The 16,691-nt window shown below is 34.8% G+C and overlaps 1 protein-coding gene across 1 annotated transcript; it reads left to right on the top strand.

The window, feature by feature from the left end:
- Positions 1-2,728: 2,728 nt before the first annotated feature.
- LOC123529166 (uncharacterized) lies at positions 2,729-10,624 on the top strand. The gene is made up of 2 exons (XM_045309386.2): positions 2,729-3,445; positions 6,705-10,624. Exons 1-2 carry the CDS (start codon positions 3,078-3,080, stop codon positions 8,083-8,085), a joined length of 1,749 nt encoding a protein of 582 aa, XP_045165321.2. The 5' UTR covers positions 2,729-3,077; the 3' UTR covers positions 8,086-10,624.
- Positions 10,625-16,691: the final 6,067 nt, after the last annotated feature.

Here is a 16,691-nt window from a genome sequence, read left to right as displayed (position 1 = left end):
ACAAAGTAAATGCTAGAATAGCTATTATTGACAAAATCCACGAGAGTCAGGTCGAGCTACTGTTATAATCCCATTCTACATTGCATAGGTTACGATTCATTTATTGCAAAGCCCGGTTGTTCGAAACTTTAACCGGCTGTTAAATAACCGCTGGTTAAATTTTGATTTAAAATATTAGTCTTGGTGGGAAACACCGGTATGCTATTTGGCTTTTAATGTAAAGAATTAGAAGTGTTCATATTTCATACATTTAAAGTTAATCAACCGTTAGCTTAATAACAATGAAGAAAGAATACTTTTTATGTAATAACTTTATCATTTAACTGTTAGATATTTAATTTAAAAACAATTATGGCTTTCAGAGCAATGGAAATATTTTTTGATCTGACCTTGACCTGGAGCCAGATTTCTTTCTGTTATTTTGAGCCAAAAATTTTATTTTCAGTAGCCTCTTTGTTTGCCAGAATTTTTTTTGACACCTCTCCCCCACCCCATAGAATATCAAATGACTCAGCCGTGAAAAACTACTTTCTGTTGTAATCAATGGGATTTGATGTAAATACTGTTTAAAGCATTTTAGTATCCGGGTGAATTTTCTGCACAGCAGACCAGCAAGAGTTCATGGTCAATATAATAAAGAATCGTATAAAAGTCCAGTAACTCTTGTTTCTCATGAAAATATTACAAATGTATTGTACAAAAACAGTTTCATGAGGGCTTTTAAGAGACGTTAATAGAAAAGGCATAAATATGGAAAAGTAGCAAAAACATGTGGCATGTGTAACTTTTAAATAACAGGTTTTTCATGACATATAGATAAAGGGAAATGTGCATTTGTATGCAGGCGTCCATCCGTCTAATTTTTATAACTTTGCCGTACATTTGGAAAATACTTTATGCTTGCCTCAGTGAGATGTATGAGGGTTGGGCAATGGTCATGGTCACAAAAATTTATCTCACCTAGGCATATAGTAATTTCCCACTGTGCGACAACAAAAAATAGACGAGCGGACGAACGGACAAACGCATATTACCCTTTATCTATCTACATGTTTATTTTTTTTTGTAATTTAAAAGTGTCACTGATAGACACACTGATGGATTGAAGGTTGGGGTTTGGTTGAGGGGTTGGTGGTAAGAGTGAGCAAATTCTTCTGGTGGACTAAATTTATCATAACTATTAAATAGTACTAACTTTATCTCCAATTTGATCAATATTATAATGTTATTCCGAGAGACAAAAAGACGACATTCAGCGGGGCGGCGTTTGGCGGGCGCCGTCGTTGTTTCGCTGCGACAGAACGAAATAGCGAAATGGCACAAATAAGCCACCATAGAAAACACGGTTTCTGTGTTACATTATCCGTTCAGTTTCAGTAATGTAAAACTGAGATTTAAATTACTTGCATAGATGATATCCAGTGCCACTGTAGTAAATACTCAATCACTGTACCATTATCTTATGTATCTAACAACATTTGTTGTTGAAAATGAAACAAAATATTTATTGTGTATAAGTCTCGTTCATTAAACATGTTACAATTTTCAAAATGCTCTTACGCAGTCACCGAGAAGATTATTATCTGTGTAATAAAAAGACCTGATCGTCCCTAATCCCCTAATAAAAAGGTGTTGATAAGCAATAACCTTGCAAAAAGCTGTTAATTGGTAACAAACAACTATCGAAAAGGGCTTTAATATTGCTGTTTCAGAGGCTCCGAAAACAATTTACTCAAATGTTGCATTATATAAATTCTTTATAACATATTTATGGTAAAAACTTAAACTAAGGGGTATAAGTATAATTATAAGAATTTTTAAAATACGAGACGGTGGTTTAGAAAGAAATATATATAGTTGCAACGTGCATCATGTCTTCTATTTTTTTATTTATTAACATGATACGTCAGCATGTTTCCCTGTAACATTTCTTTTGCGGTAAGCTTGTAATTCCCAAAAGTTATGGTTCGCCTTAATATAACTGAAATTATTCCCGCACTATTATTATCACTTAATACTATGTTGTAACAATAATATTTTCAGTATCATCGGCAGCTAAACTTCGGGCGGGTTCGTGCGTTTCCGCACGCGTCCGGAAATACCACGGACATGGCAAATAAAGAAATAATACGAAAATCACCAACTTTTAAACGTCTAGGGAAGCAAGAAGACATTAAAATAATTTCAAAATAAAAACATATATAAAAAGTTTATTGTCTGTAATATACTTCGTTGAATAACGCCGTTTTTCAACAGTATTTCAGTCATGTAACGGCGGGCAGTTAACCTAACCAGTGTTCCTGGGTTCTGTACCAGTACAAACCTGTTCTCCGCAAGTAACTGCCAACTTCCCCACATGAATTATCAGAGGTGGAGGACTAATGATTTCAGACACAATGTCGTTTATCAAATAGTCACGGAGAACATACGCCCCGCCCGAGGATCGAACTCGCGACCCCGCGATCCGTAGACCAACGCTCTTACCTACTGAGCTAAGCGGGCGGGCTTACTTCAATAGGATAATAAATATTCTCAATGTATGAATAAAGTGACTACAGGGAAAAGAATAAGATACGTATCACAGGTTTTTGCTTATTTTATTCAGTAACTGTATGCCGTAAACAGAGACTGATAGTGATGTTTTTTAATCGCCAAGGGAAGCATTAATTCTTCATTTTAGATAAATGAATTTTATATCTTTGTAAAGAGAAAAGAATGACGAACACTTCAATAGGATAATAAATATTGTGTGTTCGTTCTAATTAAAACAATATTTGTTCAAACTTTTTTTCCTTCTTTGTTTCTATTGGAAAATATCAACCAGATAAAAATCGATATCGCACTGCCAGGTGATTTCAAGGGGGATAATTTTACCGATAAGACGACAAATTTTACCTAATTGTTGATCATGGTATAGATTAGAGTGGCATTATCGTAAAATACATTTGCAAAAAATAGTTATCGCGTAGTGATAAAATCATCTGTTCAAACAGACAGACGACCGGAAAATGAACCACTACTAATAAGGATCTTCAAGGTTTTTAACATTGTACTTCAGCACACCACTGAGGACAAATATGTCGACCACAGACGAGAACTTAGAAAACGCTGCAGAAATAAATCATGGACGAGAGTATTCCACTGAGAATGACACTTGCATGCCATCTTCTGCCAAAGAAAGCACAATCGAGCTTCAAAACAGTCAGTTTAGAAGTTTCGAATCGGAAGAAGCGCCAGAAGATGACGCGATAGAACAAACACGAGAGAGGATTAGAGCATTTAGTTCGAATATCATGACTGAACGAAGTGGACTAAATCGGTCATCGTCCGAAGAAAATGCTTCAATGACTATAAGGTGTGATAAACATTTTGGAGAGGTGATTAAACTCTATTGTGAAAGACATGACGTAGTTTGCTGCTGTATATGCCATGCCAAACATCACAGGTAAATTGATCTTACTATTCTGTTCTCTTCTGAAACAAATAGTTACTGATTATTATAAAGTATTAGTTTTTATACTTTTTCTGTTGTTTTTTTTAACCCAAAGAAGCAGAATATTTTGCGAAAAGTGGTTAAGATAGGGGTACATGGGCTCATTACAGACTTAGCTTAAAATTTTTTCTTTGACGTGAAGTTACATAGAGTATGTATCTATTCCATGATCTAGCAGCACATAGAATTCAGTATATGTTACGGTAAGGAATCGCGATCCTACCCAAAACATTTCTTGGAAAAGATATGGTGCAGTTTAAAACTATTCCAGAAAAAATATCTAACGAAGTTTAGAAGTACACCCTAAGTCTTGCCATTTGATTTCATTTATGACATCAAAATTTGCCAAAACAAATAGTGGGTTTCAAAGTCGTTTCAGACAAAGCAATCTGATCAAATTATATTCAAATGTACAATACTACAAGTCTTAATAATTAGAGTACAGTACAGTTGGGGTCCGGGGGATCAGCTGTGACAATTTGAATTCTACGAGACAGGATTAGATTATTTAGTGCACCCTACAAGCCTTACATAATTGGAAGACAGGTAATGATGGTGGTTCAGGCTCCACCCACTCTACCGGAAAGATGCTGCTTTTAAAAGTCATTTCACGCACGCACGCACAAAACATCCTAGCAAATCATGTTGATATCTAAACTCATTTCAAATCTGAACAAGTACATGTAACGTTTTGAGTACACGACAGAGCGTTCAATGGTCTTTCACGAGAAATGAATTGTTGATTTTTTAAAGACAAATGGTACTATTTTAAAGTTATTTTAGAAGCAACTTTGTTAGCAAATCATACTGTGACATGCGCAAAAGCATACTCTACTAGTAAGTATAAATGCTTTGGAAAAACTATTTGTGAAAGTTTTAATTGACTCTGCCACTTCACAAAAAAGCACAACGCACCAAGTGCCCAAGTCAATGAAAACAAAATCAAGTCTGGATATCGTTTTTGTAGAAATGTGTATGATTTAGGTATTTCTGACATCCTGACAATAAGTTTATAATGCACATATATCTTAAAATAGGGGAATACACATTACAAAATTACATCTTCAAAGAAGTTGACCCTTGGGTGACCCTTTGCCACGATTTTTAGCTCACCTGAGCAGGAAGTGCTCAAAGTGAGTTTTTGTGATCGCCCTGTGTCCGTCGTCCGTCATCGTCCGTCGTTTGTCGTCAACAGTTTGACTGCTAACACTCTAGAGGTCAAATTTTTTCCCATTTTTAATGAATCTCTATGTGTTTATCTTGGTTAATGTGGGTCATGTGGGGTAAAAAAATAGGTAACCATGTCAAATCAAAAGTAAAGCTTGTAAGCACTCCAGAGACCTAATTTTAAGTAAAACTTGAAACTCATGAAAATTGATCTGAATGTTTGTCTTGATGTCCTCTAGGTCAGATTCGAGTCTGGGTCTTGTGGGATTAGAAACTAGGTCACCAGGTCAAATCAAAGGAAAGCTGGTTACCATTCAAAGGTAAAGTTTTAATCAGGGTTATATGTGGACAAAAACAAGGTCACCAGATCCAATCAAAGGTAAAGCTTGTTAACAATCTAGAGGCCTCATTTATCACTATCTTCATGAAACTTGGTCAAAATGTTAATCTTTATGATCTTTAAGTCAAGTTTTAATCTGAGTTATGTGGGGTAAAAAGCTAGGTCACTAGGTCAAATCAAATCAAGCTAGTTACCACTCTACAGGCCACATTTATAACCATATAACCTTAATAAAACTTGGTCAGAATGTTAATCTTGATGATCTTTAGGTCATATTCCAATCTTGGTCAGATGGGATCAAAAACTAAGTCACCAGTTTAGATCAAAGGTAAAGCATGTCAACACTCTAGAGACCTAAGTTTAAGTTTCAAACTCATGAGAATTGATCAGAATGTTTGTCTTGATGACCTCTGGGTCAAAATCGGATCTGGGTCATGTGGGGTAAAAAACTAGGTCACCAGTTCAGATCACAGGTAAAGCTTGCTAACACTCTAGAGTCCTAAATTTGATATAAAACTCATGAGAAATTATCAGAATATTTGTCCTGATGAACTCTGGGTCAAATTCGAATCTGGGTCATGTGGGGGTCAAAAACTAGGTCACCAAATCAAATGAAAAGCTTGTTAACACTCGTACTTTTCCAATTTAAAACAACACCCTGCTTTTCGAGCGCTAGAATAACACTCGTATAAAACTCTAGAAGTCACATTTTCTACTTGATCTTCCTAAAACTTTGTCAAAATGTTTGTCTCCATTAAATCAAGGCCAGCTTAGATTCTAACATATCAGGGGTTAGAATTTGGTCAGGTGAGCGATACAGGCCCCTCAGGACCCTCTTGTTAAAATTACGTTTGGTTGTCAAAAATTGCCGCTAGAGTATATGGTCATGTTTCCCTTACATGTAGTGGAAACTTTCAGAAGTATCTGGCTCAGTTTTGAAATCCTTTCTTACAAATGTTCCGTTCTTGACCCTTTACTGACTCGGAAATTCTATTTCGACTTTGCTTTTTGCAGTGGTTCATACGCAGTCGTGCCACGATCTCTTTATTAGCCAGAGTTATTTTCCTTTAATTATTTTACAATCCATAACTTCTCACTTAACAAATTAATTCATTGATGGATCTCCATGAAATTTAACACAAATATACACCACTATATGGGGTGATGCATGCATATATTTAATATGAAATCCTTAGTAACTGCAGAGTTATCCCCTTTAATTGTTTTAAAATTCATAAATCACCACAAAACAAAGCAAGCCGTTAACGGATCCTGATGAAACTAATAGATCACTATAAAGCTGAGTTTTCCCTTTGATTTTGTAAAACATGAAATAAAATCTCTTTCAAAATATACTTCCCTTATTCTCAACACAACTTATTCGGCGGGGGATATAAATTCACTGAATTTGCTTGTTCTATTTTGATATACTGTCAATTCCTGTGTTAAACGGACCAGTCTTGAACAAAGGCAATTGTCGTAAACTCTGCTTATAAAGACAATGACTCCCCACCCCTTTACCCATAAATAGTGTAGATTTACCTGTGTTGAGAAATCACCTGCCACCAAAGACCACATTCGTTACTTTCTAAGGATGCCTTTTATAGACTGTACTGTCAGTCATATTTCTTAATCAACACAAAATATTTTCATAAACCAGTATAAGAAACCTTTTGGCATAATTGTGTTTTATTTTTTATGTAGCCAATGTCGTGAATCCGATATAAAGTACATTCCCGATGTCGCTAGCGGAATTGGTGAGACAGATCACACCGAGAAAGTACTGCAATGCATGTCATTGATCAGTGATGCTGCATCTGATTACCAGAAACGTCGGATAGATGAACTTGTTTTACTTGACGAAGACAAGAATGTTATAATGCAAGACATTAGACAGTTCACGCAGACAATAGTAAAGAAAATTGAAGAACTGGAAAAAGCATCAATTGAAGAAGTTGTAAAACGACACAAAGCTCTCTCTAGGAAGATCAGCAATGACATTGCTTTTTTGGATGATATGATACAAAAGGTGATGCAAGAACGTCGTATTATTGCTGAACACACTGGAAATAGTGCGGACTTGTTCATTCTCTTGAATACTGGGAAGAATAACAATGATGAAAACTTAAAGAAGTTGACAGATGTTCAAGCTCATGCGGAGCGGGTAGGATTGTGTTACTCGCTTTGTTATAGTATTGAATCTTTCTTTCGGGATCTCGAGAAGTTAGGAGAATTACTCGAACCGGTAGATGTTGATGAGACGAAATTTTACAACGTAAAAGTAAGCGAAGACCAAAACCCCTGTCAGATAACAGATATCACCATACTCCAGGATGACACTTTTGCTATTACGGATTATGGAAATGGTAAGATAAAAAGGCTTGGTCAGGACTTCAGTGTGAAACAAACAGTATGTATTACTGGAGGCCCATGTGGTATAACAACAACGGGTGAAAGTGAAGTACTCGTGAGTCTAACTTTAGATAAAAAATTACAGTTTCTTTCGTTTGGTTGGTTCAAGACAAGTTTAGGTGATTGTATAAATGTAAACAAATACTGCAGAGGTGTTACATATAGCGGCTACACCAATAAAATATATGTTGCATGTGGAGGCGGGGATTTGTTAAACGAAGGTCCAGGTGAAGTAAGGGTATACGACCGAAAAGGTACCTTTCTCAAAGTTTATGATACAGATCAGTCTAGAAAACCTCTCTTTAAACATCCAGTACATATGGCCATAAGCAAAAGTGGTTCAGAACTGTTTATTACTGACAGTAAAAATGGTCTTATAGTCATTGACAATAAAGGCGATAAGCTCTATGAGGTATCAGTACCATTCACAAAAGAAACGTCTGGAATTTGTGAGCTGGATGGCGACGAACGATTAATTATAACCTGCAAAGTTTCAGGCAACATTGTTGAACTGGTAAAACAAAAAAATGGTGTTTTCAGAATGATGTCTGAAGTATCGGTGACCGCGGGAAATCCCGTTTCTCTTGCTTATCTTAAAAGTGCGAACTCTGTTGTGATTATCAGTGAAAAAACTGATCAGATATGTGTGAAAAAGCTCAAGCCATATAATTAATGGCCGACTTAATTTATTGTGAATATTTGTCGTTCTGTCAATTCCGAGTTATAAGAAATGAATGCTGAGTATATGTCCAAAAGTGGCTATATATCCATACTGAAGCTACTCATGAAGAAAGAGAGGAATGTTGAATAAAGCATTTACATCCTTCATACAGTTATAGATAGAAAGACACGTTTCGAAATCACATGTATAAAATGTCTCTGTTGAAAATCAGTTTTAACCTTTTGGTAATATGGATAATCAAAGACTAAATAACATAATGTTTATTTATTTGGATAAATAATGCCGCAAGCTATTGGTATAAGAACTTGAATTGAAGAGTTAGTCAAAGTCAGCAGTTTGCAACTGTACGTGCTGGTTTTGAATACTGTTTACAAAGGTGAAGTTTTAAATGTCATTTTACGAAAGACTATGTAGGACTTTGTTCAAGAATGGAATCAGATTGTAAATCGAGAGAATGCACAGTTGGAAAGGGAAAATGGAGGTAGGCGGGCGGAGGGGAGTTGACAAGCTCAAAATATAAAAATTGAGAAACCTTCAAACAGAACTTTGAAGTTGAACCGAAAGTTAAGACTCTTTTGAATAGGTCCTACATGTGTGGTCTTGCGAATTTCACTATTGGCACAGCCCCGATACGCAGATTCAAGTTATAGATAGAGTTTATGATGTGAATTCTTCGTGGAAAAGAAACCGATAGGGAGGGAAATGGAGCTCGAATTGTCTTTTTTTTCTCGAAGAATTCTCTTTATAATCTCTATCTGACATAGTGAGAAATGTACGTTTGACCAATCAGAATTGTAGAGTCAGTCGTGTTGACGTTTTCAGTTCGTATCAAATTCTCTATCTACCTTTGCCAGACACCTCGAAGTAACAAAAATGTGTCGGCTTTCTTTGAAATATTAACGAAGGGGCGGTCATTGGTACGCATGCGCATTCAGTAGACGCTCTTCAGCGTCACAGTAGAGCCGTTCTTTGAAACTTATTGCTACAGTCACACTGGTCTTCAGAAAAAAAAAGAAGCCACATTTTTGAAAAACTGACTAGCTCGGACTGGTCAAAAAGTAGGCTGCATACTGTTGGCAGTTACAGTGGCGTTACAGGAAGGGATAGAACCTGTTTCCATTGAGGATGAAATTTGTTTATTATTTCATTGTCCTTTGTACAACTCTCCTCGTATAAAATTGTTAGAAGAAGCTTCTGAATATGATTTTTAAGAATTGTAATGATAACGAAAAACCGGTTTTATCTTCTTTCAAGCTGAACTTCCAAAGCATGTTTTAAAATCTTAGATAAGAAAAAAAGGTTAAATAAAATTAGGTCATGTAAACAAAATGTACTATAGTAATGGACTTCTATTTTCTAATGTATACTATATAGTAATTCAGTTTTAATTGTGACTATGTACAAACAACTAAAAACTGTTTAAAACTGAATGAGGATTAAAACTGTACAGATATAAGATTTAATTGTCCAGTGCAGATTGTTTAAGTACAGTAGTTATTATAATTTTATGATTTTATAAAATGCAGTAACTTGTAACTCTTGTCAGAAAGGTTTTCATGACATTGCTCTTGTGTACAGTCTCATGCAAAATGAGACAAAATTAAAAAAATCTTACCATATCTAATCTTATATACAAACATAACTTTACAAAAATATAATAAAGAGTAACTGGAAGGGTTAGGGCATTTGGGTTGTAATTGAAATGTGAGACAAAGAAGAGTTATAATACTTCCCGGCAATGTACTAATGGTATCTCCGAGTTTAATTATTTTTGAGGTATTTCACACACACACACACACACACACGCGCACACACACACACACACACACACACACAAACACATATACTAAATTTTTGAGAAAGGGTCTTCATCGAAATAAAATTCAACCATGAGCTATCTACATGTTTTGTACCGTGGGTACTTTAGTAGGCTACGTATTCGGAACGTGTCATTCCGTATTGGATATTCATCCAGGGTTGTTGTGATGACTGTGAATGATTGTGCTACTTTTTGTTTAATCTGTCTAATACATACAATTGTTACTGAGATACTGCTTGATAAGTAGTTACACGTAAAGCTTAAACAAACTTGAAAAAGGAACAAAGTTGAAAAGTCCACAGTATGTATGAAATTCAGTAGTTAACTAACATGGTTATTTTATTGAATTTGTTGATAAGAGAGCCTTGTATGACGTTTCGTTCCATTACATGCAGTGGTTACTGAGTTATGACGATGCAAACAAAAATGTAGTGAATACGTGATGCCAACGGCGACGGCGACGCCGGCATTCGGATTTATAAATAAGCTTCGATTAGACGAGCTAAGAATGGATCATTGAAATGCACTTTTCCTTTCCTTTTCCAGATTTTGAAGGCTATTCGTAATTATATTAACTTCCGTTTTTATAAGTTGATAATTCAAAATACTAGTGTTGAAATGTGATAAATTTCTAAATAGGTATATATTTGATACATAATTATTGCTGTGGTGTAATAGCGTTCTACGCATCATTGCTGAAATAAAAGATATGTACATCATCGTTCGCGTCCTTAACTATTCCATGTCACTGTTGTTACATAGCTTAAGCAGCTATCAACGTTTACCAAAACCATTTGCAACATCTGCAACATTTTTGTAACATGTTTCTATGGTTGCAATAATGATATACTTAATTCGCATTTTATGCATCAGGTAGATAAATAATGATTATTGCATTTACCTAGAGTAAACTATGCTCACAGAATTTTGGCTTTTATATCTCCAGTTTCTTCTTCAAATACTGTTTTGACGGTAAGTTACATTTAAGTTTATAGATTGCTTCCCGGAATACATTTCTAAAACCAGTGTGTAAAATTTTGACAAATGCACAGCTATATTTGCGAAAATCGTTGCCATGATTTATGAAGTAATTGCCCTTTTTAGCTCGACTATACGAAGTATGAAGAGCAATCCTACACGACCCGGCGTCGGTGTCCTGCGTCCGCACATTGGTTAAAGTTTTTATGCGCTTTCTCCTTATCTTTGTTATTACTTGACGGATATGCTTCAAACTTAAAACAGGTTTTCCTCACCATCACACACATCATATGGCAAAAGGGTCATAACTCTGACATCAATCAATATTTTATGAATTATGCCCCTTTTTACTTAGAATTTCAGGTTAATGTTTTGGTGCACTTTCACTTGATTTCAGTTATTACTAAATGGATTTGATTCAAACTTAAAATAGTTGTTTCACATCATCACCCACATCATATGACATAGGTCCAAGGCACCAATTTTTCATGAATTATGCCCCCTTTTTATTTAGAATCTTATGTTAATTTTGATGCATTTCCACTATATCTTAGTTATTTCAGAAGGTATTTGATTTAAACTTAAAATAATTGTTCATCATTATCACCTACATCATATAACACAAGGGTCATAACTGTGACACCTGTATTTTATGAGTTTTCCCCCTTTTTACTTGAAATTTCAGGTTAAAATGTTGTTGCAGTTTCACTCAATCTATGTTATTACCAAACGGATTTGATTCAAACTTTAAATAGTTGTACCACATCGTCATCCGCATCATATGACACAAAGATAATAACTCTTACACCAATATTTTAATTATCCCCATTTTTACTAAAAATTTCAGGTTTGTCATACATTTGTCTGTCTGCTGTATTGGGAAGAAATGTCATGTCCTTTCAAATCTGTATCTCTACATGTATTGAGTATTCTATTGTAGTATATTGGAGCACCAAGTTAGGCGTTTTCCATCATGCAATGAATATTGTCCCTTGCAATAACCTATACTTGTCCCGACCTGCCCAGACAACACAGTGTGTATGTTATATTTAAAGTTAGACACATGACCACTTCGTTTGATGTTACAAGGGTCGCCAATAATACATGTACTAAATATATATTGCACATGAAAGTCCTGACAAAGAATTATGAAATTTCGTCCCAAAACATCTTCTTGCTTGATTGATTCGCCTAACTTTTCGGGATCCCGTAAAAAAAGAAGTCAGTACTTTAATAAAGTGTGTAACAGAATCCTACATTCCTAACCGCTTCGCATTAACATTAGTTTAAACATCTATCACCTTCTTTAAGTGCGATATTGTTATTCTTCCCTTCCCAGGATTCAAGAGAACGAACAAGTCAGCGTGTTCAGCAATAATACGCCGTTCTTGCATCACCTTTTTTATCATATCATCTAGTAGCAGAGCAATGTCTGTGCTAATCTTTCTATAGAGAGCTTTGTGTAATTTAATAACGTGTTAAATAGATGAATGCCGTTAATTAAGGTAGTGGACCCGTAATGTCAATAGGCAATTTTTGAAGGAATACCCATTCTCATACACAATTTTGGCATCCGAACGGAAAATACCGATACACTACATTGGTGAAAATCTATGTAAAAATTAGAGGACCATTTTGACGGTATATCGCCCTATAGCTGGCAACAGGGTTTCACATATCAAACATGTGTATCAAGAAACATTTCGGTCAATTCTATTTGAAATTAAGACAAGAAGATTTTAATAGCTACAAATTCAGTGTTGTTATATTTTCTTAGTCATTTTGGGATGATGGTGTCCATTTAATATCTTCGTAACAGACATCCGCTCAAGAGGCTTGAAGGATGTTGCACTTTCCATTAACTCTCATAAATCGAGTCTACTATCATTTGGCTTGGTTATTTCCCTTGCTTCCAAATGATCTTCAGTGTTCTTATATTTTCTGGTCATTTGGGATCATGTAGCCTGGGAAGCCGTTGATAATATTTATGCTTTGTCAGAAGAAATCATACTAATATCTATGCATTAAAGACCCTCCACTTAATTGGCGCTAATTAGTGTTAATTGGCATTCATCGAGTTTCTGGTATTATCAACGCCTGGGGAAATCTGAAGGAGTTTCCATGTAACTATTGATACTCGATTTTCTATAAATAACCTAATTAACATGTGATCATATTTGTGCTTGTTTTAAACGAAAACGAGGCAATGCTGTCGAAAATTCGTAAATTTTCGTAGATCACTAGGTCTGCATTAATTAATATAATATCTTACAATTTGGTAAGTATGACACACATTTAAGTTTATTCTGACCTATTTAAAAGTTGTCACAACTTGTTGGAAAAGCTATGAGAGGTACAAACTGGTATTTGTCTTTAGCCGGAAATGTTCGGAAACCTTCGTAAATACACGATTCCGATCTGTCTTTTCCGTGAGAATTCCGTTTCTATTTTTAGCCGCGGATAATTGCTTTCAGAAGTTATCGTTCTTTATCATACAACCGCATATTTCGGGTGTAATATAGGTGGCGCTGCGGTCGGAAAACAGGTTTCCCCAGGCTGTCAATTTGCAGGTAGAAAAAAGTTAGAAATTGTCAGACTGGATTCCCAGGCTAGGGATCATGGAGTCAATACAATGTTTATGGATGATAACAGGTTTCCGCTTAAGCCAGTGCTAAAGGACACGAGGGGCGTTTCACATTTTACAAGGAAATTCATTGATGCAAGCATCAAAGACGCCGCCAAGTGTTGTGTCTGAAGTACATTTATTGCAATATGAGAAATCACCTAATCATTACTTTATTAGACTGACTGGCTGCAAGTTATCAACATTAGCACATAAAACAATATATGTTATAAACTGTTTAAAACATGAAGAATAAACATGATAGAAAAGTTTTACCATGCAATACAAATCCTCTACCTGCAATGACATTAACATTGCGAGTAGGTGGTCCCTTTACATACAAAATTAAAGTAATTATTTCACTAACTAAGGTCACCTCCTGTGAAAAGTTCTTATATGCAGGAGCGTGTGTATGAAGTTTCACAGAAATGCAGTTTGTTGGGAAATGAGGAAATGTTGAAATTATTTCAAAGTTGTGGTTCACAGAAACCATTATTTTTATTATCATGTAATGTAATGAGTGTTTTCTATTTACTGATGAAGTTTTATGGACCTTAGTCACCTACATTATAGATTTCAGAATGCAGATTTTACACAGCAATTTACTGTTTCCCTTGCCAAAAACAACCAAAAATTTTGCCCAAGAAAAGAATGATATAACATAAATAATCTCCATATTGCCCCTATTCGCAAAGCATGAATCTTTCTTATATACAAAATGTACTTTTGAATATCATAGAATTCATTTTTTTTCCGGACGAACGATAAACTTGAAGTCCTCGTTGAACTGTAAGGTTACTAGGAGTATTAGTCTGGCTACCGACTAGATAATCTTTTTTTTTTTTTTAGAAAAAATAATTCTTTTATATATTTTGACTTCATCAGTCTTGGCTCTGATTATCTAGTCTGGTAAACTCTGGTCAGAGCTTGTGACCGATATCTCATGATAAACCGTTAACTGACCGATCACACAGTATGGCACACTGCAATAAATTTCTCCTATGGATAGAGATCTTAATCAGCATTTAGTTAACAGGTGGTTAGCACTAGTCTGTGTTCAGACCGTATGCTTTGTTCACAGGAGATAACTCCTGAGGCAATACAAATTTTGTATCATTATGTCCCTTTTATTCTCAAAACATACGGTCTGTGCAAATCTGGTTTGAGCATCTCCTGAATTCTGGAGATCGACCTTTATCTAAGGTCAAGCTATTACAGCTGAAAATGATCATGTTACATGACCTGGTGGTTCTGGGATATTTATTGCCATTCACACATGTTTATATACAACCCCTTGATCTGTAGATTACAGGGAGCACTTTGGTAAAAATTATTGAACTAGAAAGAATACCTAATGAATAATTGATATATAGTGGATTAATGCTGTTGTTTAACTTTTTAGATATTATGTATTCTGTGTTTAAATTTGAATGATTTATTAAAAAAAGATGTTGCACAGATGAAAATGCTTCTATATAATAATTCATGTCTTAATTGCTAAAATAAGGAAATGCTGATTATAATCTACAATGGAAAACAATTGGAGTTTTAAGAACAGAACTAACACCTTCCTACAAAACAGAAATCATGTATAATGTGGGAACTTGAAGTGAAACTGCTCCCAAGGGTCAGAAAGAAACTGACAACAGTTGGCAACCAAAACAATGATTTGGGTGTTTTATGAAACAACTGAAAAATATATCTGCCTATCACTGATCTGTTTCAATTCATTATTCTAAAATAAATTTCTTTATTTTGAAATAAATAAGCGTGATCTGTAAATAGTTTGCTTTGAATTTCTCTTTCTTGCTTTTCATTGACTTATTATGTACAACTCGCATGAAAGGGAAAAAATATAAGAGAACATCTAGAAAAAGGAGGAAGTCGTTTCCTGAGTCTCCTTTTCAGCCGCAGAAAGTAAACCAGTTTAAATCAATAATACAGTATGTTCTTTTTGCCCAGTTTTTCTAGTAGAAACTACTAGGGCCCCCTGCTTACTTGTGAAGCAATTAACCTTATCACTATAGCAGTAAAATTCCTGGCCCCTGTAGAGTCATTGGACAACAGGTCATCACAATAGTGATTTATTGTGGTGTATTTGTATTTGGATCATTTTGATATGTACTTGTATTGTTATAGCTTGAATCTATTACAAAAGGAAGTCTGTGTTATTTATAATTCAATATTGTGAAATTTATTTCAAAAAGATGTGTTTGTTTACAATTGTGGCAAATGAAAACGTCAAGTAAAAATATTATATATCTTAAGCATTTTGTATTTTCTAATTAAGCCCCAGTTTGATATTCTATATCATCTGAAAATAATATTATAAAGAGTATTCCATATTCTATTTCCTAATTAAACTGCATGACCAAGATCAAATACATAGAGCATCATGTGGATTTAAGAAAATGGAAATAAACATTCATGTTATAAAAGTGGTAATATGACAAAATCTTCAGTTTTAATAGAAAATCATTTTTAGCCAAAATCTGGAGTCCAGTCCCTTTGAGAAAGCGATTTGGTTTTAACAGTGTTTCAGGCTCATTTATTGAAAAAGTATTAAAGGCACTAACCTACATATCTAACCATCTATGATCTAACGTGTCACACACAATTAAGGTCAAACAGTCAAAGTCAGGTGAGCGAATTCTGTTAAAAATAAGAAAAAATATCCTTATGATTCACATCATTTACATAGTTTACATGATTTTGAAGAAAAAACGTGTATCTTTAATTAAGATGTTGCAGTTTTGAAACTTTTGATATTGAGATGTACCAATAAATATTTATACATAACTTAATAATTGTTCAGCGAAATATAGTACAGTCCAACTTTGTTCAAGTGCTCCAACTTGCTCGGCCATGTACCAGGCTGGACATGATTAATTCTGCCTTTGCGACCAGTGTAGATCATGATAGGCCTGCATATTCGTGCTGTCTAATCATGATCTGCACTGTTCGCCATTCAGCCAGTATAATTTTGGTAAACATCCCTTTTAACAGTTAATGATACTGTTCTAATTGAAAGATGGACAAGTTCATTATAGAAATTTAACAGTGTAAGGGTTAAAAGATTTGTTTTGATAGATGATGTAATAATGTCTTATTAGTGCTTCCAAACAGTTCTATTAGCTTGAACATGCTTGGCATCCGCGTAAAATACTAGTATGACGG

Source organism: Mercenaria mercenaria, chromosome 13, assembly GCF_021730395.1.
Source record: "Mercenaria mercenaria strain notata chromosome 13, MADL_Memer_1, whole genome shotgun sequence".
NCBI lineage: Eukaryota > Metazoa > Mollusca > Bivalvia > Venerida > Veneridae > Mercenaria > Mercenaria mercenaria.
Note: the sequence above shows the minus strand (reverse complement) of the source record. Positions and strands in the feature narration are given on the sequence as shown.